A 21,623-nucleotide genomic window follows, 5' to 3' on the forward strand; every position below is an offset into this window, starting at 1 on the left:
GAATTTTGGGGATCGAGATTAATAGGCCAAGTCCTAGAATAATTACCAGGACACAAAAATGGTATTTGAAGAAAGTTTTTGAGAAATTTGGTATGGAGAATGCCAAGTCAGTTTCCACTCCTTTGTTTAAAAAAGTGTTTCTGAGGTGCGCCTCAATTTGAGGCAGTCTGAAAAAGTTTCAGGGCTTAAGCCTTGGCAGGAGGGAAAGAGGCGTATGCCTCTTTGAAGAGAGGTGGTGGTTTTTGGTACGCCTTAGGGCAATAAGTGAGGCTTACGCCTCGGTGTGTTAAATGAAATTTGGGCTTTTTAGCCCAATTTTTAAAGCCCAATGTTATCCCAGTTTTCCACCCGTAACACATAGCATAACCCAATGGGTCTGTGGGCCCTCTTAAGAGGACCGGGCCCATCCTGAGCCCAATGAACGGGGAAGGAGGAAACCTTGATAACCCAAACACTATCGAGCCCAACAACATTCAATGGGCGCCAGCATAATGAAGGAACCAAGACTGATGTGCAGGCCCAACTCATTTCCCCGGCCACGACCAACCTACATCTTCCGAGATGTTAGTTAAGGTGGCAAACTAATTGTTCACTGGAGAAGGACCTTATTAAGGATCCAGCGAAGATCTCCACCACCACAATGTCTACCTTGGAAAATGAACCCGGGTCCTGGTGAACGAACCCAAATCCGACGTCCAGATAGGGCAAGACTAGTTTTCCTTGATGCTGACTTGTCCCCACGAAATCCGACAGTTGGTCTCCTCAACTAACCTGCAGAAGAGGGTACACACGAAACGTACAATGTTCCTAGGAAATAGTACTGTCACTACTCTGACAAATCCTATCCTCAGGATCTCCTTAGTAGCCCATGCAGACCAATCTCTGCAAACGTACAATGGGCAACTCTAAGGCTTGGCTACGCCTAAGCTGACCCAATGGGCCTAGAGTAGTAACATCTAAGTACGTTACATTCTTTGTATTATGGCTCCGTTAGCAAGCAAATTGTAATTACATTCTTATTGGGGCCGTATTAGTCCAGCCCAAGCTACTTGACTGTCTGTAAATAGAACTAGTTGTACACTGTAGCAAGGATCCTTGAATTTCTCTTGTAAGCAAAAACTCTGCTAAAACTTATAGAAAAACTTCATTGTCAAAATTCTCTAAAGTAATACTAGTGGCTCATGGACTAAGGTTCATTAACGCCCCAACCACATAAAAATTGTGATTGTCCATCTTTTATCCTTTCTTTCCAACTCTTATTTCATAACATATTTCAACTCTTATTTCATAACATATTTCTATTTTCTGAAAAATTGGGTAAACATTTTAGTATTTTCATTGATAGCTAAAGAAAGCTCGAGTCAACCTTGATCATCTGCGAAAATGGTGAACACCAGGCATACCGTGTTTGATCCTGCTCACCAACAACAACAAGACAATAGAGAACCATTGCCCAATCAACCACTTCCCAAGACCTACCCGAGGATACGCCTTATCAGGGGCCTCTGCTCAACGACTCCCAGAACTTCGGGGATGAGGTGACTACGACGAAGACTATTACGAGGAAGATGAAGGAAAATATGGGGACCACACGGCCGAAAACCCCATTGATCCTGACGAGAAAGAAATGGATCCTGAACATGCAGATCCAGAGGTGGTTCGTTTGAGATAACAGGTCCTGGATCAAGAAGCCAGAATGACTGAACAACAGGAGGTCACCCACTAGATGCAAGAGTCTCTCCTGGCTCTTCAAGCCTTTATTGCTACCCAAGGATTGGCAACCAATCCTTCTGTTGTTCCTCCCCTAGGGACACAACCGCCTTCATTTTGGCCATTGGATTGGACATATTTGGATCACCTGAGATAGAAAGAAAAAGAAAATTGATCAGCAAAATAAAGAAATGGGGGTAACAGACAAAACTAAAATAAACACTCAAGTCTAAAGTCATCCGGGACAAACCCTCATCCATGGAATGGGCACGACTCAACTCTCCAAGTGCAAAAGAATGAATTTGGTCCCCCATGTCATCCAAGTCCAAAAAGCTATGGTATTAAAGGAACCAGGACGAACACATGAGGGTCAGTGTGCCTATAGCAATGGGGCAAGGAAGTCCCACTTTGCTAACAGTCCCGAATAAATAATCCCGGTACCGCTGCCTATTCCTAACAAAGCCCTCAAAATGATGGGCATAAGTTAAAGTCGGAGGGGTTTTACCTTGCCTCGAAATGCTAGCCCCGGGAGCTCAAGTGTTAGGCTGCCTCCCCTCGAGAAGGGTGTCTAGTTCATCGGATTCGGCCCTCTCCGCTTGATGAGCCTACTCCTTTTTCATCTTCTCCGCATTCGCCTTGGTCGCGACCTCTACTACCTCGATGTGGATAAAGACCAGCTCGGATCCCTCTCTCATTGTAACCCATGGAAGTTAGGGGCATCTATCAACCGGTTCGCAGCAATCAGCTTGACCAGCCGAAGGTTCTCCATAGTCACGAAACCCCCCACATCCAGCTCCTCGGCACTAAGAGTGGAATAGTATTTTTTTCGATCCAAGATCGATTTACTGAGTCGAGTCTGAGTATATGGACCTGTTTTCCAGGATCGTTAGGGAGTCAACAAAACTAAGGGCTAGATTAAAAGTGAAGAAGGACAACATACCCACCGGGTGGAAGTCCAGCACCCAGGTGGGGTTCTTCTCCAGGAGAAACCCGGATGTCTTGAACCAGTAGTGTCTGACATTCGGGGATTGCTTCCACGTGTTGAATGGAGCTGGACTAATGTCACGGGCCTTCAGTTTATAAAACTTGTCCTGCGCCTTGTCCTTAGAGTTAAGTTCCGGCTCCAGCTTGTAAAGTACAGCACCTCCGCGGGGGTGGGTGTCAGTTCCTCCTTCGACGCGTAGACTGTGCGCCATTGCACGAGCAATTTATATGCTTGGGGCAGAAGCTTGAAAGGGGAGATTTCCACGAACTTGAGGAAGCGCGCGATATAATCGTGGAGCGGGAGAGTAGCTCCCACACTGATGTGGCCTATTCTCCAAGCCCTGAACATGCCTGCTCCGGTATGAGCTTTCCTCTCCTTCCGGGCCAGTCGGTTATAAAAAAACCCCGGAGTTAACCCTACTCCAAGGGCCTTCTTCAGCTGATGCAACATATGGTAATTCCAGAACTCGTTCTTTTCCCCGTCCATTTCCCACGCATTGCCAGTGGGAAGTTTGGTCCCCTCTAGGACTACGGGGCACGCTTAGACAATGTCTTTCGCATACAAAGTATTGTTGCGACTCATGATTAGGGGCCTGGAAGCGACAAAGAAAAAAAGAACCAAGCAGTTAGCACCAAAATCGAAGAACACTGGTTGAGGTACAGGGATTCTCCTAAAACTGCTTGGAGAGATCCCTTCCAGACCCAGATCCACAAACAATAGAGATCCCAGGATCTTCAATCGAAAACTAAAGGCCAAAAGTTTTTCTAATTCACCCCAACCAGTCTTGAGGCATCGGAATTGATCCGGGACAATCAAACTAGGATGAGGTGTCACCCAAAAACTCTATAGTTCGTGTCTACCACTATCCTACCTAGAACCGCCCTACACGGTGGTCACAACCCTTAACAGTTTTATGGTCACGGAAATAGCGTGACAATAAAAACAACCAAATGGGAATAAAAATAAAAGAAAACGACCAAAAAACTTACTATGGGGTATTGGAATTGAGATTCGTGGAATCTCAATCTTGAACCTGAGAAGATGATATAGTAGTTCGTCGGCACTCCCAGACGTGTCAACTGGGACAGAATTATCTGCTGGTTGAGTAGTAAGAGGTCAAGTCGGAAACAAATGAACATGAAGGTGAATTAATCACCGGAGAATCTCAACGGCAATATTGGACATATAAAGCTCTCTTCTGCTGTCCTGTTTGAATATGTGGGATGAATAAAGTGTGAAAATGAGCCTAACGAGCTATTTGTAAGGTACAAATCCACTATTTGATCCAACAATCCACAGTGGGGATCCCAAGATTATCCCCATTGGACGGTCCCGGATGATGCAAGGGCATTAATTGGCCCAATCGAATACTAAAATCGTGGATTCGTCAATCCACGGGCCATACCTACCTCATCCAACAGTCTATGTTAAAAATCTCAAGACCATCCCCATCCAATGCTTTCGGATAATGCAGAAGCATTAAACAACCCACTCAAGTACCCAATAAACCTTTTTCGTACAGATGGAACGTTTCGAGAATTACGCTGACACCCATCGATCAACTGGGTAATCAAAAGATTCTTTTCGAATTTTTAGGGTGCGAGTGGCACAGACGCACCATCAACCTGGAGACACGTGTCTGAGGCGTTGAGAATTGGAAAGGCCGGAGATCGCCCAAATGGCCCTCAAGTAAATGAACCCGACTTCTGGTAAACGAACCGAGATATTTGAAATTGATCGGGAGAGTGAGGCAAGTCTCCACCATGCGAACACGGACAAAAGACTTAGGGGATAAATGTTATCTTTGTTTTTCACCCGTAACACGTAGCATGACCCAATGGGTCCGTGGGCCCTCTTAAGAGGTCCAGGCCCATCTTGAGCCCAATGAACGGGGAAGGAGGAAACCTTGATAGCCCAAACACTATCGAGTCCAACAACATTCAATGGGTGCGAGCATAATGAAGAAACTGGGACTGATATGCAGGCCCAACTCATTTCCCCGGCCACGACCAACCTACATCTTTCGAGATGCTAATTAAAGTGGCAGACTAACTGTTCACTGGAGACGGACCTTATCAAGAATCCAGGAGAGATCACCACCACGATGTCTAACTTGGCAAATGAACCCAGAACGAACCAGGACTCCGGTAAATGAACCGGGACATTAGTAAATGAACCCAGATCAGACGTCCAGATAGGGCAAGACTAGTTTTCCCTGATGCTGACATGTCCCCACAAAATCTGGCAGTTGGTATCCTCAACTAACCTGCAGAAGAGGGTACGCACGAAACGTACATTGTTCCTAGGAAACAATATTGCCACTACTCTGACAGATCCTGTCCCCAAGATCCCCTTAATAGCACATGCAGACCAATCCTTGCAAACATACAATGGACAACTGTAAGGCTTGGCTACGCCTAAGCCAGCCCAATGAGCTTAGACTAATAACATCTAATTACGTTACATTCTTTGTATTGTGGCTCCGTTAGCGAGCAAATTGTAATTACATCTCTATTGGGCCCGGATTAGTCTGGCCCAAGCTACATGACTGCCTATAAATAGGATCAGTTGTGCACTGTAGCAAGGATCCCAGAATTTCTCTTGTAAGCAAAAACTCTGCTAAAACTTGTAGAAAAACTTCATTGTCAAAACTCTCTAAAGCCTAATACTAGTGACCCGTGGACTAAGGTCCATTAATGCCCCAACCACGTAAAAACTGTGAATGTTCATCTTTTATCCTTTATTTCCAGCTCTTATTTCATTACATATTCGTAGTTTTAGATAAACTCGGTAAACACCCAAAATTAAGGCTTTTTATGTAATTAGTTTAGGCCCATTTTTATAGGGCTTAATCTCTTAATAAATACAAAAACAAATAAGGCCAAATTCACTTAAAAATAAACAAAGCCCAATATAGTGATTCAAATAAAACTTAAAACTCTAACACTATAGAGTGCCCGACCACTTCTCCTCCTTCTATTCCTCTTCTTCGGCCAAGACAGCAAAGAAAGAACCAAGACCAGAATCCAAGCCAGCCGAACCTCCCTTATTAGGTATTTTCTAAATAAAACTTATTAGTCTTTTTATTATTTAGTGGTTAGAACTTGATGTTTATTTATTTTGTTATTGCTTATTATTTGTAGATGGTAAAATGGTTAGAAGCTCAAATAAAAGTGTTGTTGGAAGAGTTAGTAGTAGTGGTGGTAATATTAGTGGCGGGAGTCGCTCAAATAGAAAAGACCCCGTTTGGAAGCATAGTACTAAGGTTGATGTGGGAGTAGAAGGGAATAAAAAAAATTATGTTTATCTTGAATGCAAATATTGCAAAAAGATTATCAAGGGAGGTGTTGAGATTGAAAGATCACCTTGCACATACTACGAAGACTGTTGCACCATGTAGGGAAGTACCCGATGAAGTTAAGAATGAATTTATTGGGTACTTGAAACAAGGTTCATTGAAAAAACATATTTCACAAATGAAATTTGAAGAAATGGTTGAGATGGGTTCTTATTCTAAGAAAGAATGCCCACAAAATGCTCCCACATCTAGTAGAGGTGTATGAGGGCCAATGGATAGATTTATGGCAAATGTGGGTGGTGATGATGGGGGTTTTAAAGATAGGACAGCCGCTGAACAAACACGTGTAACTCCAAAAAATGAAAAAGGAAATGCATAATAAAGTTTGTATGGACATTGGGAGAAGTTTCTATGAGAATACCCTACCTTTTAATTTGGCCAATAGTCCTTTCATTAACGTGTCGTTCTATTGGTAATTACGATCAGGGATTGAAGCTACCTAGTATGTATGAGCTTAGGACTTGGATATTGAAAGAAGAGCTAAAGACAACTGATGCTATGGTTGATATTAAGAAGACATGGCCACAAACTGGAGTTTCAATTATGTTTGATGGGTGGTCGGACATTAGAAATATAAATATTATCAATATCTTGGTCAATAATCCTAATGGCACTGTATTTTTTAATAGTATTGATGCCTCTTCATACATTAAAGATGCCAACATGTTGTTCAAGATGTTGGATGATGTTGTCGAAGAAATTGGAGAACATCCTGTAACAAGTGGTTACTAACAATGCAAGTGCTTACAAAGCGGCTGCCCCACATTATTAATGGAGAAAAGAAAGCATCACTATTGGACTTCATCTGCTGCACATTATCTTGATTTGATGCTTGAAAAGATTGGAGACTTGCCACAAGATAAGAGTGCCCTACTCAAAGCGAAAAAATTGAGCAAATTTATTCACGATCACCCATGGGTATTGAGCTTGATGAGAAAGTTTGCCAAAAGGGATATTCTAAGGCCTGCTGCCAAAAGATTTGCAGCTGCATTTTTGACATTGCAAAACATTTATCAAGTGAAGCAACCTTTGGAGGCTATGTTTACTTCCGAAGAGTGGACAAGTTGTGCTTGGGCATCTAAACCAGAAGGAAAAGAAGAAAAATAGTTTTGAAGGACAAGCATTTTTGGCCAAGTGTGATTTATGCTATTAAGACCACAAAACCTTTGGTTGAAGTGTTGAGGTTAGTTGATGCTGATAAGGAACCAGCCATAGGTTTTCTCTATAATGCCATGGATTCAGCCAAAGAAAGATAGCACATAACTTAGGAGGACAAGAAAAATATTACAAGGAGATAAGGGATATCATAGATGTCAAATGGGAATCTCAATTACATCCACATTTGCATGCCGCTGCAAACTTTTTGAATCCCCGTTGTCAATATGCACCAGGATTTTCCAGTCATCCTGAGATCAAGTTGGGTTTGTTCCATTGTATGGACAAGCTTATACCAAATCCTGAAGACAGAGAGAAAGTTGACCTCCAATGTAGCACTTTTCGCAACAAAGAAGAATTTTTTGGATTCATCCAAGCCAAACAAACATTTGAAAAACGATCTCCTGGTAATTAAAATTCTTAACTCTAATTTTAATACTTTAAGTTTATTAGATTTTTGTTGTATTATACTAAAATAATTGTTCTTTTAATTTAAATTTTTAGTGGAATGGTGGATTCAGTTTGGGGATGGCACTCCGGAGTTACAAAAGTTTGCAATTAAAGTATTGGGTTTTTTTTTTTTTTTTTGAAAAAGAGACAAAGGTCAAAAGGTTGACATCTACTCAAATAGTTGAAAACCCTCACTTATGGCGGAGGAATATCGTGGTTACAAAGAAAACAAACAAAACAGCCAAAAAAAAAAAAACCACAACAAAACCCACCCCCAGAAATTAAATCTAGAAGTTGCCCCAATCTCTAATAAGGTCATAGAAGGCAACCCCTCAAAACATTTGTTTCTATACACCCAAGTGGCCACCCAAAATTTTATCTTATCCCAAATAGTCTCTACAGGATTGGAAATATCTTCGAAAAGTCTGTTATTTCTCTCAAGCCATAAGGCCCAAAAAGTTGCCAACACAGTAGTTTGCCAAAGACGTGAAACTCGCTTGCCGCCCCCTTACTTGCTCATCATCGGGATGTGAGCGAAATTGGAGTACTTTCAATCAAGTTCATACAAAAAGAAGAAATCGGTTGACTACCCTAAAAATGTATTCTTTGGTATATATAATGTTTAATAAAAGATTGAAAGATAGACATTTGAAGTTGAAATCTCAATCAAATGAGGATGATGCGTTGTTGATTGATGAGATGCCATCGAATGATGAATGGGTTGTTGATGAAGGTGAAAATGTTGGAGATTTACAAAGGCCGAATGATGAGGATCGTGGAGGATCGGGATCGACTCAATTGAACTAAAACAATAAAATTGCTCCGGAGCAGGTTCGTAAACTCTACTTTTTTGTCTTAATTTAGGCCTTGATAATTAGTTGTTGACTTATTTTTTCTATTTTAGGGAAAAGAAATAGGGTAATAGGCTTGGATGAAGATGAATGGGAGGATATTGATGGTGATAATGAAGATGGTGATGATGAGAGGAATGTACAATATGACGATACCTCTGAAGATCCTTTAAGCAATGATGAGTTGGAAGATGATTTCTAAATCACCTTTACCATCAACTACTCAAGTTTGTTCTAGGATAACTAGAATCTAGGATCCTAGCTCTAGAAACAAAACTTTTATCTTTAAATTATAATTTTAGACAATTTTATGTTTGAGTTTATGAGACATTTTATGTTATGTTTGAGTTTTGTGAGACATTTTATGCTGTGTTTGAGTTTTATGTATCTAAATATATTTTCTATTAGAAATTTGACGCTTACGCCTCAATGCGCCTCAAGGCTTACTTTCGTCTCACAAAAAGAAGACGCTTTGAGGCTTAAAAACGCTTTTTTAAACCTTACACCATTTCAAGCTATCTCAAAATCAATCTCCTGAAACTGAAGAACAAAGAAATTGTATGAACAAAGTACCCTATGCTCAATGCGTAGGGTGCCTCACATATGCTATGGTCTCAACTAGACTTGATTTAGCTCAAGCCATGAGTGTTGTGAGCAGATACATGGCAGATCCTGGTGAAGAACACTGGACAACAACTAAATGGACAGTAAGATATCTCAAAGGAACTTAGAATGTTGGGCTTGTACTTGGAAAAAGAGGAGTTACACAAGAAGTTGTTGCTGGTTTTGTGGATTCTAATTATGCAGGGAATGTAGATACTCGAAAATCCACAACTAGACAAGTATTTACTGTCCTAGGGAGCTGTGTGCTAGAAGTCTAACTTGCAGAAAGTTGTAGCTTTGTCTTCAACAGAGGTAGAGTATATGGCAGCTACAGAGGCAACAAAGGAAGTTATTTGGCTAAGAGGTTTCAGCAATGAGTTGGAGTTAAATTCAGAAGACATAACTTTATATTGTGATAGTCAAAGTGTTTTACATCTCATGAAATATCCCATGTTCCATGAGAGGTCAAAACACATTAACTTGACTTTATATTGTGATAGTTAAAGTGTTTTACATCTCATGAAATATCCCATGTTCCATGAGAGGTCAAAACACATTAACATCAAGTTACATTTTATGTAAAAATCTCATGTTTCATGAGGTCAAAACACATTGACATCAAGTTACATTTTATAAGAAAAGTCATTGCTAGAAAGGAGGTTCAAGCTAAAATCGTCGGCACAGATGAGAATTCAGCTGGTATGTTGACTAAAGTGGTTACCCAAGCCAAGTTTAAACATTGCTCAGGCTTGATTCATGTTGAAGAATGCTAGAATTACCTCAAGCAGTGAGGTACATTATTGGAATTGTTGCAGATTTCAGTTTTCATCATCAGACTTCTTTATGCTTTGGATTACAAGTAACTCAATCAAGGTGGAAATTTGTTATATAATTGAGTCACTTGTACATGTGGCTTATTATTGTTGGTGACCGTTAAGTTAGTTGGGAGTCTTATGTGTATGCTAAGCTATATAAGGCTTAGGTACTCGGTCATATAAGCTGTATCAAAAACTTAGTAATTCTCTTATGTAGAGTTTAGATGTTCCATTTATTGTATTCAAGACTTATGTAATCTGGTTTCTAGTTGAAGTCGAATAAAAGCAGCTGAGATTTGTTTCCCCGTGGAGTAGGCCAAAGACACATTGTCTGTGTTCGAACCACGTAATTGTTATGAGTTTATTATTGTTTTTCATTAGTTTGTGATCTTTGCATTAGTTCAGTTCTTGTTTAGGTTCTATATTCTTGTTCAGTGTGATTCAACTCAAATCACAACAATAATAAATAAATAAACACTTACAGAGCCAGAGTTTGCCTCGAGCTCGAGATATTGCAGTCCTTTCTGCACAAATGTGACAAGGGCACCTGGTGGAACTATATCGCCATCGATTGTGCTTTTGTTAATACCCGCTTCATATCCAAAAGCAAAAGCTGAGTGTGTAAAGCCTGAAGAAACTTTCAGAAACTAATTCAGCAATCAAATTATATAAATAAATATATACATATATAAATTATTCTGACCAAAACAAAAAATCAAAATTTAGGGCCCCGAAAGAACACATCAACATCAGCCCCAGATATTGCAGTCATTGATTCTAATCTTGAGAAAATCAAAGAACCTATGAAAATTAATGTATAGGTGGCGATTACATAGTGGGCAGGCCCAAACAAGAAAGCAGATCGCTTTGTAAGAAAATTAGAGAAAAAAATATTGGAAGCTGAACCTGAGAGTGTTTTAGAGAAGTAAGGGCTGAGAGATCACACAACCGTTTCTAACAAGCGCCGGATAAGCCGCAAATATAAACTAACCACATCTGGAGATTAGACTAACCGATTTGTTATTTAGAAGCTTAACACAAATTCACTTTTTGCCATCAAAGATTGCTATTTTAATCATATATAACACCCCTCCACCCCCAACATAGAAAAATCAGATATTTACATAAATTCCAAATGTAGAGACAGGTTTTGATTTTGGTTAAAGAGAGAGAAACCTGATTCGTGGAGATAACGGAAGACTATGTAGTTCAGTTCAGCGGAGGCGATAGAGATCATCGAGCTTAGAAAAACGATGCAGTTTCCGGTGTTTTCACTTTAGAACTTTTTTGAAAGAGATTAATCCACAGCTTCTTCGGCACAAAAAGACGGACCACAGACGTTCGCCGTTGGGGACCTTCTCTTCTCTTTTCACTCCAAATTAATAAAAGAGCGTTAATTTATATACCTTTTTGTAACTGTGGTTTGTATTTTGATATATTATTTATGTGAATTAAATTTTGATATATTATTTATGTGAATTAAATTTTGATAAATGATAAATTAAATATAACAAGTAGTTATTAGGCAAAATAATTTTGTTTTTTTTTTATTATTAGTTTGGTGAATTATTTATAATTTCAGCTCAGAAGATTTTGACAAAAATCGAATTTAAATTTTTATTTAAACTATTTTACAAAACATAGAATCCAAAAAAATTATTTTTCAAAATACATGATCCAAACAGATAATTTTATTTTTTTGTTCTAAATTTTAATTAAAGATAGTGTTTATGGCGCTGCTTCTACTTAAAAGTTTGGTGCAGACGACATCGTCGTTTTGATATCTAATAGTCCACTTCATACTAAAATATTAGAGAAATATACATGAAATATGGGAAATTTTTTAAATTTTGATAAATATGATATTTTTGTGTGTGCATTTTATATGGTATTTTATGTTTTCTTACTTTTTTATAGGATTTGTTTTCCCATATTTGTGTAATAATTTATTAGTTTTACCATATTTAATTATATAAGATTATTTTGGCTAATTTTGAATATTACAATAATTGTAGGTATTATTTTTAATTTATTTTTTTGTTCAAACATTGAAAAACGTTTTGTTTTCTTCTATTCTTCTATTTTTTATTTTCTTCAATCAATATTTTCTCCATTGTAACCGGTTACCACTATCAGAACAATTTTGATATTATTTTTGTGGTAGTGATCATTTGTCATTGTCAACTTTTTTAGTGATGTGTGGTAACTGGTTATATCTATAAAACCCAGTTTTATTTTTTAAGTGGTGTTGTAGTAACTAGTTACAACTATAAAAATAATTTTGATTTTTTAGTAATGTACTATTATCAAAATACTAGTTGAATTGTAACTAGTTGCTTAGTAAGATTTGGAGAAAAAAAACTTATATGAAAAAATAAACTAAATTAATCGTGAAGGTAAATTGTTACAATTAGATCTAAAAAATTATATGAAAAAAAAACTAGTTGCAATGGTAACCGACTACCTAGTCAAACCTGAAAACAAATAGGATCCAAACAAAAAATCTAAAACGATCATAATTGTAACTGGTTACAGCTAGGTTTGAAAAAAAAAAACCAGATCTGAAAAAAAAATATATATATCGTAACTAGTTACTTATCTAGACCTAGAAAAAAAATTAGATTTAAACAAAAAAATATCTAAATTGATCGTTATTATAACTAGTTATAACTAGATCTAAAAAAATATCAGCTATAAATAAAAAGAATCAAATGTCACTGTACCCGGTTACTTAAACATATCTGGAAAAAAAAATCCAGAAATCAGAATAGATCGTGGCTGTAACCGGTTACAATTACGTTTAGAAGGAAAAAAATAAAATATGAAGTGCAAAAACATATTTGAAATGGCGAAACTAGGTGTGAAAAAGAAGAAGAAGAAGAACAAAGAAAATAAAAATAAAACTAAATCTGAAGAATAAGTGTACACCCTAAATATCCGCGAACTATTGGCGAGCTGGAAAAGGGCCTAATTCGATCTGCCACGAGTAAATCGTCCACCCGGAGCTATTATTATGGGTTTCCACCTGTCCAGCCCGAGCTGATTAGAGAGTTAGCAGTTCACTCGAAGGCAGTGGATCAACGGTATGGATATCATGAGCTGGCTCTACATCAAGCTCGTGATGCGGCATGGGTTTGACACTCGAACCCTTGTAAAGACAACCACGCAATGTAAACGTGCATATATCAGACATCAAGTGTATATTCCATTCCTGAACTCTCGGGCATGCAGTATAAACATGTGTATTCAGGCATCCCACGACTGGTTTGGGCCATGCGGCCCATTATCCCTCCTTACCAATTGATTAGACCACACTTCACTGTCAGGTTTTAGGAATTAATCATCGGTGTCACAGAGATGACGTGAAGGGTAAAGAGGTCATGGGATGACCCCCTTGCCAACCCAAGTATCCTCTCCCTATAAATACCAAGACCCTGGGCATTGCAAGGGGTTGGACATATCTTTGTAAAGAAGCACTCTGTAAGAAAGAGTCAAGAGATATCAATAATATCGACTGGTGGACTAGAGGGATTTTAATCTTCGAACCACCTAAAAAGAAAGGAGTGATCACTTTCCCATGTTATTAATTTCCTAAGTCTAGAATTAAACTATTTTCATATTACGGTTCACTAATTAGCACTAATCCATCCTATTTATTCTTATAATTATCTGTTGGCGAAGAAGAAGAAACAAGAAGAAGAAGAAGAACCAGAGGGGGAGGTATTGTAACTAGTTACAACTAGATCTAAAAAAATGTCAGTTATGAATAAAAAGAATCAGACGTCATTGTACCCAGTTACTTAAATAGATTTGGAAAAAAAAACCCAGAAATCAGAACAGATTGTGACTGTAACCAGTTACAGTTACGTTTAAAAGGAAAAAAAATTAAATATGAAGTGCAAAACCATATTTGAAATGGTGAAACTAGATGTGAAAAAGAAGAAGAAGAACAAAGAAAATAAAAATAAAACTAGAAGAAGAAGAAGAAGAAGAAGAAGAAGAATCAAGAAAAAGAAGAACCAGAGGGGGAGGTAAGTTGTCATCAGGGGTGGGGGCGGAGGTGCGTCGTCGTCGTCGGGGGCGAAGGCGAAGGTAGCATCGCCAGCGGATGGCTGAGATGAGAGAACCAAATGGGAGAGGAGAGAGGAAGAAAAGAGAAAAGATAGAGTTTTGTGTATTTATGATTATGATAATCAATTTTTTATATTATATGAAATTATCATATTTTAAAAAAATCAAAACTTACTATATTTTATATAATTATTTTTTTCCCATAAATATAGAAATTATGTTTATTTTTCTCATATTTATGTTCTCAAAATATTATAAACTAGGCTTGTTCAGTTTTATCTCTGATCCAATTTTTGGTTCAATTGTAATTCATGGGCTGTCTTTCGAACCCTAATTCACTTTTATCATTTTAGTATTATGGTGTTTGTAACTGTTGACGCCGTTTTTCGTCAACAGATAAAAGAAGAGAGCACGTAAACAATTTAAGACAATGGCCAAAAATAAACAAACGAATCAAACACGGTTTTTTACGTGGTTCAGCAGTTAAATATGCCTAGTCCACGAGTCTTTGTTATTAAACTCAAGATTATCTCTAGGAATTCTTCAAGAATGAATTCTCCAGAGTTTTCTCTCAAGGATCAGATTTTCGGTCCTTTACAATGGTGCATGACTTCTCTATTTATAGAGAAGGATGCAGAATACTATCCCACATATTTTGGGTAGTTACTCTTTTGTGAATAAAAATAAATGGTTTTAAATGTCAATAATCAGATATAAAAGGAAACGTCCCCCAAAGATCAGGAAACGCATAACTGACTAAATAATATCCCACGATTCTTGGGGATTTACATCAATAAATGAGGATTACATCTCATATTTACAATACTTGTAGATATTCAAGGTGGTCATAGCGTATCTCCAAGGCTTCAGCATCTCAGGTTTCACGTCATTGTGCGAGCCACCGACATCTCCCGAGCTAACATTGCTTTCGAGATAGTACATCGAACTCAATATCCCTGCTCCGAAGTTGTTCCCGAAGATGAGGGGCTCTCAGAGCTATCTTTCGAGATCGAGATCATTTCGAGGTCACTACATTCGAGGTCATGTATCATACTTTGCAGGCTCGATTTACAATCGTAGAGCATACCCTAACCCTCACGAGACCATTTGTTGCGAACTCAGCTTTCGAGGTCATATTTACTATGGCTCGAAATCTGGGTATAACATTTTGCCCCCTCAAAAGTATTTGTTCGAGTCCTAAGAGAAGGAAACTTTTGAACTACTCTTTCTGGGAACCATACCGTCACACTCTTAAAAACGAACACGTGCCAGATGGGTATTGCTCACTTTAGGTACTTGAGTACCTTGGGAACACACCCATGATCGTTCGTCTGACAGCTTTTCGGCGCCATCTTATCACCGATTCCCCTCCATTCGATCTGTTGAGGATTTTAACCAACGCTCCTGATTGATTTAGTTTTCCCGCCTATATATATAAGATCTCCTCTTCGTCTTCTTCTTTACGTTTGTTCATTGTAAACCAGAAAGAAAAGAAAAAACAAGAAAGCCAGAAACTTTCTTAAGAAGCTTCCGTCCCGCGCATGTTTTCTCGACCCAAAAAACAAAGGAACCCTGGTCTGTTCGAGTCAGTGAGTTCTTTCCTGCAACCTCTTCTCCACTCGACGATTTCGCTGCAATCACCATCACTGTGTAAGTACGCCATTTTTGTTCTTAGCTCTTCTCTTTTTTTTTTTTGTTATGTCGCTCTTGCTGCGTATAATAGAATGATACGGTAGGAGGTTTTGGATCAATAGGCTTTATGTTTTCTGGATTTTCTTTCTGGATGTTCGTCTCTGGTTTATACCCAGTTTCGACGTTTGAATGTGGTTTCCATTTTCTGGGTTTTGAAGTTCTTAGGCTATGTTTCTTGTACACCAAGTTTTCGGGTAAAAACCCTTGTTCTTGACAATTACACGAAACCCGAAAATGCCCTTTCTTGGCTAAACGCCACCTTTCTTTCCCTTGAATTTCAGGATTTTCAAAAAATCATCCACGTTCTTTTTCTTCCCTGTGGAATACGCGCTCTGACTCTTTAGTGAGGGTCTTAATATTTAGTTTCTTGTCATTAGATCTCCGAGCTCATCCATCGAGCTCGTGATTCTTGCATGCATGGCCCTCACCATTTTTTCTTTCTCGCTAGATGTCACAGAATTCGGAAAGACGGTGGGGGTCATTACGAGCAATTCCTTACGAGCCCAAATCTCCGAGCCCGGAATCGATCTTTGCCCGGAACCAGCGTCGGATTACAGAGTACGAGATAGCACGCGAGCAAGAAGACATTCGAGCCCACTATCGCCGCCAGATTGACGAGGTCATCGAAAAGAAGAGAAGGGTCCTTCGGGAAGCCATCTATCCGGAGCCTAACCCCGGACCTAGGCCAGTTCCTCTCGACCCCGCGTTAAAAGTCACGGTAGCATACCACCCGGGGGAACTTCAGTTTTCCTTAATGGCGGAGCCTTCATCTTCGCAGCCTAGGAGGGAGATGTTTGAAGACGAATTCTACCAGAGCTCGGTTACCACCTCCGACCAGATAACTGACATCCTGGCCATTCATGGCCTTAGCTCGTTGGACACACTGAAGTGTCGAGCTCCGACAAGGCATGAACGGAGCTGTTTCGCTCCTGGGGGCCGCGATTCCAGTGTGAAATACGCGGCCTGGAGCCAGGAACACCTAAGGGCAGGAGCTTTGCTGCCCCTGAAGTCCTTTTTCAGAGACTTCACCGATTTCGTTGGGTTGGCTCCATTCCAACTCAACACCAACTCATACAGGGTGCTGTCTGCCCTGAGGTCCTTATTCCACGAGCTGGGGTGGATAGGACCTTCACCCCAAGAGATTTTATATCTCTTTTGTTTGAAGAGTAATCCCTCCCGAGCTCGGGGAGGAGATGGTTTCTACTATCTTTCGAGCTACCCCAAAGAGACAAAAATCTTTGAAGACCTTCCGAACCATCCCCCTGACTTCAAGAAGGCTTTTTTCTGGACAGACGGTCTGTTCCCGTCTCAACATCGTTCGTTTAGGCGAATTCGTAAGTATTCTCGTTACTTTCTATTTTTGAGCTCGAATCTTTAGCCCTTGAAGCCATGTTTAGTTGAAGTGTATCTCGCCTTTCAGCTAACTTTCAGCGTCCCACCCCTGACGAGACAATGAAGGAGCACAGAGAGAGCCTGCTCCGACTCCCTTATGGCAGGAGGTCTCTCTCATTTCTGCTACATGAGGACAAGCTACGAGCTTGTGGGTTGTTGGGACAGGGCCAGTCAACCTCTGACTGGTCCAGTAAAAAATATGAACGCTGGGAGGAAGTGCCTCTGCCCACAGGCATCCTTCCTCCGAGGAGGGAAAGGAAAGCATCTCTCCCAATTCGCTCGAGAAGTCCGCGGTCGGGGAACGAGGCCACTGATGAAGCCTCGAGTTCGGACTCCGGTGGAGGTAAAACCCTTCCTACTTCGCGAATGTGGTCCCCCACTTTATTAAAACACAGGCCCAATAGACTAGTCTCGTGCCCACAGGATAGATACCACTTCTACATATGGAGTTGGGTAGATGACTGTGTCCATAGGTTTGATAGTGGGCTCGGGAAATACGACACTATGTATACCACGGACGAGGTGTGGAATGGGATAGCTGTGCAGTATGGGACCAATGATTATAGGGACCTTTCGAGGTTATCACCAACTTATAGGGAAGGCCCTCCCCCCGCCTCTTCTGAAGACGGGGGAATTTCATGGTCCCCAAGCTCAAGCTCGGGGGAAAGTTCCAGTTAGGTTTTTTCTTCCACCACTCTATATATAGTGTTGAAGTAACTTGTATCTCTTTTACTGACTCACTGTGATGATTTGTGCAGGCGATATGGACTCCGACCTCGACGCCCTCATCGACAATGCGGGTGCCAAGAGGAGCAAACGCCCCAGGGCAGGGGGACTGAAAACCAGCCAGCCTGGGAAAGGCTCCAAGAAATCTAGGAAAACGCCTCCTCCTCCCCCGCCGGCTTCGAGCTCTGCTGCTGCGTCGACTGGCCAGACTAACGCCCCCACGACGATACCACCCTCGCAGGCCGTCGTCTCTGTGGTGGCGCCGGCCTCGCAGACCGGTATCGCTGCCGTGGCCGAATCCCAACCTCCTGCGGCGGGTCAAATGTCTTCTACTCAGCTCGCCAAAAGACCTTCTGCTTCCCGAGCTCAGAAGCTAACCATCTCCACCCATATGGATTCGTATGTGGTGGATAATGCTGCCGGTCCTCACGGATCTACGCTGATCTCGGATGTAATGTCCCGGATCGGCCAGAGCTACGGCAGTTTCGAGGCTCCTCAATGGCAGTGTCTAACTGGCACTCGAGACCGCACTGTCCTGTACGAGAAGAGTATCGAGCACACTGCCGCGGTAAGTATCCTATATTCCCTTTGCTTACATTCACACTGTCTCGAGGCTAATGATGGTTTCTTCCTTTTTTCAGGCTCTTGCTTTCACTGCCCAGCTCAATTACGAGCTGAACAACGAGGTCCATTCGAGCAGGACCCTCGCCCAAGAGGAGAGGGACCTCCACCTTAGAGCGAATGATGACCTGAAGGCGGCGAACATTAAGCTCGAGGCAGTGGTTAAGGAGCGTGAGGAAATGGCCAAGGAGCTCGGAAAGCTGAAAGACGAACTCGAGGAGCAAAAGAAAGATAACATCCAGCTTCGGGAGACCAATAAGAAGCTCGAGGAAGATAAGGTCGTCACCCTCGACCTTATGGAGGATATCAAAACCCGCCTTACTGCCGAGTTCAAAGAAAAGAAGGAAACGGCGGTCGATTCAGCCATGTACCGGATGTGGGCCTATAACGAAGAACTGGACACCAGTTTTTTGGGTCCCCACGAGGCGTCCTTCCTCGAACGATGGAATGCTCGGCTCGAGAAGGAAGAGGCTGAACGGCTCGAGAAAGAGAAGGCTGAGCAGCTCGAGAAGGATAAGGCTGCTCGGGGTACCGTTTCGGAGGGAGCTCAGGAGGATAGTCATGCTATTCGTCCTGAGGGGTCCGGTGCCGCTGAGAAGGCCAAGGAGACTCCTCTTCATTGAGTCTGATCTCGGGAAGATCAGTCATTGGGGCTGCGTCCTCTTATGTAATTATTGTGAATTACGCCCATGAGGCTGATACAATTTCTTTAACTAATTTAATTTTTTACATGCTTTACATTTCTTGGCTCGAAATATTTTGCACATTCTTATAATTGATGAACTCGTTTATGTTTATTTATGCATACAAACATAGTTTGGATTTTAGGCTCGAAATTCGATGCATTCATGCATAGTTTATTCGGATTATCCGTTTCCGACCTCGTTATTTATCAAGGTCGGATATTACTCCAACCATGAACTCGAAAGTACTTATATGGTATGTAATATGAATGATTTGGTTATATCTTTTTTTAGTTACTTTTCCTCATCCTCAGTATTTTAGCTCCGAGGTTAAGAGTTCGAAACTATATTTCTAAGATATTCCAGCCTCGACTTTGACTTATCTCGCAATAGGTTTAGGCTCCCATTTGTCATCGATCGATAATTTGGCTGGTTTGTTCCAAACCTGTTGTGTCTACACATCTGGTTAACTCCAGATATTTAGGTTTTGATGGTTCGGTTATATCCAAACTATCTAAGCTCGCGCATTTGGTCATGTCCAAATACTTTGTGTTTGATAATTCGGTTATGTCCGAACTGTCTAATATCGCGTACTTGGTTATATCCAAATACTTTATGTATACTCTTTATTTTTTAAGCTGGTGGTATGTATACCAATGATGCCCCCTTAATATCCTATGAGTGTGATCATAGGTTATTAAATTCAGAGAGATTGCAAAAATAAAAATAAATTACATGTGAAACAAAGTAGACCCTTTATTCAAAAACAAACTAAATACAGAAAATCATGGTTACAGGCGACACTTTCTACACTATTGATAATATGGTCTAAGGTGTTCGCCATTCCATGCTCGAGGTATCAGGCTCCCATCTAATCTCGCAAGTTTGTATACGCCCGGTCGGATGATTGACTCTATCTGGTATGGTCCTTCCCAGTTCGGCCCGAGCACCCCAGCTGCTGGATCTCGGGTTGCTAAGAATACTCGTCTCAAAATCAGGTCTCCCACTCCGAACTTTTGGTCTCGAACCCTCTTATTGAAATATCTCGTGGTCCGTTGCTGGTAAGCAGCATTTTTCAGCTGAGCCTCTTCCCTTTTTTCTTCGATCAAGTCTAGGGTTTCTTCGAGCTGAGTATGATTGGAACTTTGGTCGTAAATCTGAGTTCGAATCGTTGGAATTTCGACCTCAATGGGCAACATTGCCTCGCAACCGTATGCTAGAGAAAACGGGGTATGCACAGTTGATGTCCGAGCTGTAGTTCTATATCCCCAAAGGACTTGGGGTAATTCCTCAGGCCATCGTCCCTTTGCTTCTTCCAACTTTTTCTTCAAGGAACTCTTGAGAGTTTTATTAACGGCTTCGACCTGACCGTTCGCCTGAGGGTGAGCCACTGACGAAAAGCTCTTTATTATACCGTTCTTGTTACAAAAGTTGGTAAATAAGTCGCAATCAAACTGGGTTCCGTTGTCAGACACAATCTTTCTTGGCACTCCATATCGGCATACGATGTTCTTTACCACGAAATCTAGGATCTTCTTCGAAGTTATGGTCGCCAATGGTTCAGCCTCCGTCCATTTTGTGAAGTAATCAACTGCGACCACAGCATACTTTACTCCTCCTTTGCCAGTTGGGAGTGAGCCTATGAGGTCGATGCCCCATACCGCAAAAGGCCATGGGGATGTCAACATGGTTAGTTCGGAAGGTGGAGCTCGGGGTATCGTGGCGAATCTCTGGCACTTGTCGCACTTTTTCACGAACTCGAAAGAATCCGTTTTAATGGTTGGCCAGAAATATCCTTGGCGTATAATCTTCTTGGACAGGCTATGCCCCCCGGTATGGTCTCCGCAGAATCCTTCATGAATTTCTTCAATAATCTTCTTTGCCTCGGGAGGAGTTACACATCTGAGCAATGGCATGGAATACCCTCTTCTGTATAGCCTTCCGTCCAGGATGGTGTAACGGGGAAGTTGATACATTAGTTTCCGAGCCTGATTTCGATCTTTTGGAAGAATTCCATTTTCGAGGTACTCAACTATCGGGCTCATCCAGGTCGGCTCTGTCTCGACCATACACACATCTTCCTCGTCAGGCTCAGTAATGCTGGGCGCTGACAGGTGCTCTACGGGTACGACATTTAGCTCCTCATTTTCGGCGGAGGTGGCGAGGCGAGCTAAGGCATCTGCGTTTGAGTTTTGTTCTCGGGGAACCTGTTCGATTGCATAAAACTCAAAAAACTCCAATGCGGATTTTGCCTTCTCCAGATAAGCTGCCATTTTTGTGCCACGAGCCTGGTACTCTCCCAAGATTTGATTAACTACGAGCTGGGAGTCGCTGTAGCAATGTATAGCTTTGGCCTTGAGCTCCTTTGCTATTCGTAGTCCCGCAAGTAAAGCTTCATACTCAGCTTCATTATTAGATGCTTTAAAGCCGAACTTTAAAGCAGAGTGAAATCTGCTCCCTGTAGGAGTGATCAGAATAACTCCTGCCCCCGCTCCATTTTCATTTGACGAC

General features: G+C 41.0%; 1 protein-coding gene across 5 annotated transcripts in view; it reads right to left on the minus strand.

Annotated features, from left to right (window-relative positions):
• The window catches only part of LOC133807390 (WD40 repeat-containing protein HOS15-like), a 37,098-nt gene extending 25,792 nt beyond the window's left edge, over positions 1-11,306 (minus strand). For 4 of the 5 annotated variants that reach the window (XM_062245699.1, XM_062245702.1, XM_062245701.1 and 1 more), the window contains exons 1-2: positions 11,104-11,306; positions 10,410-10,555 (exon numbers count right to left, since the gene is read on the minus strand). In XM_062245699.1, coding sequence (XP_062101683.1) covers positions 10,410-10,555; positions 11,104-11,164 — 207 coding nt within the window. In that variant the 5' untranslated portion in view covers positions 11,165-11,306. Of the gene's footprint in view, positions 1-1,366; positions 1,859-10,409; positions 10,556-11,103 lie in introns of those variants that run through there. The other variant, XM_062245703.1, reaches the window with a different exon arrangement.
• Between the last annotated feature and the right edge of the window lie 10,317 nt (positions 11,307-21,623).

The sequence above is a fragment of the Humulus lupulus genome, chromosome X, assembly GCF_963169125.1.
Source record: "Humulus lupulus chromosome X, drHumLupu1.1, whole genome shotgun sequence".
Taxonomy (NCBI): domain Eukaryota; kingdom Viridiplantae; phylum Streptophyta; class Magnoliopsida; order Rosales; family Cannabaceae; genus Humulus; species Humulus lupulus.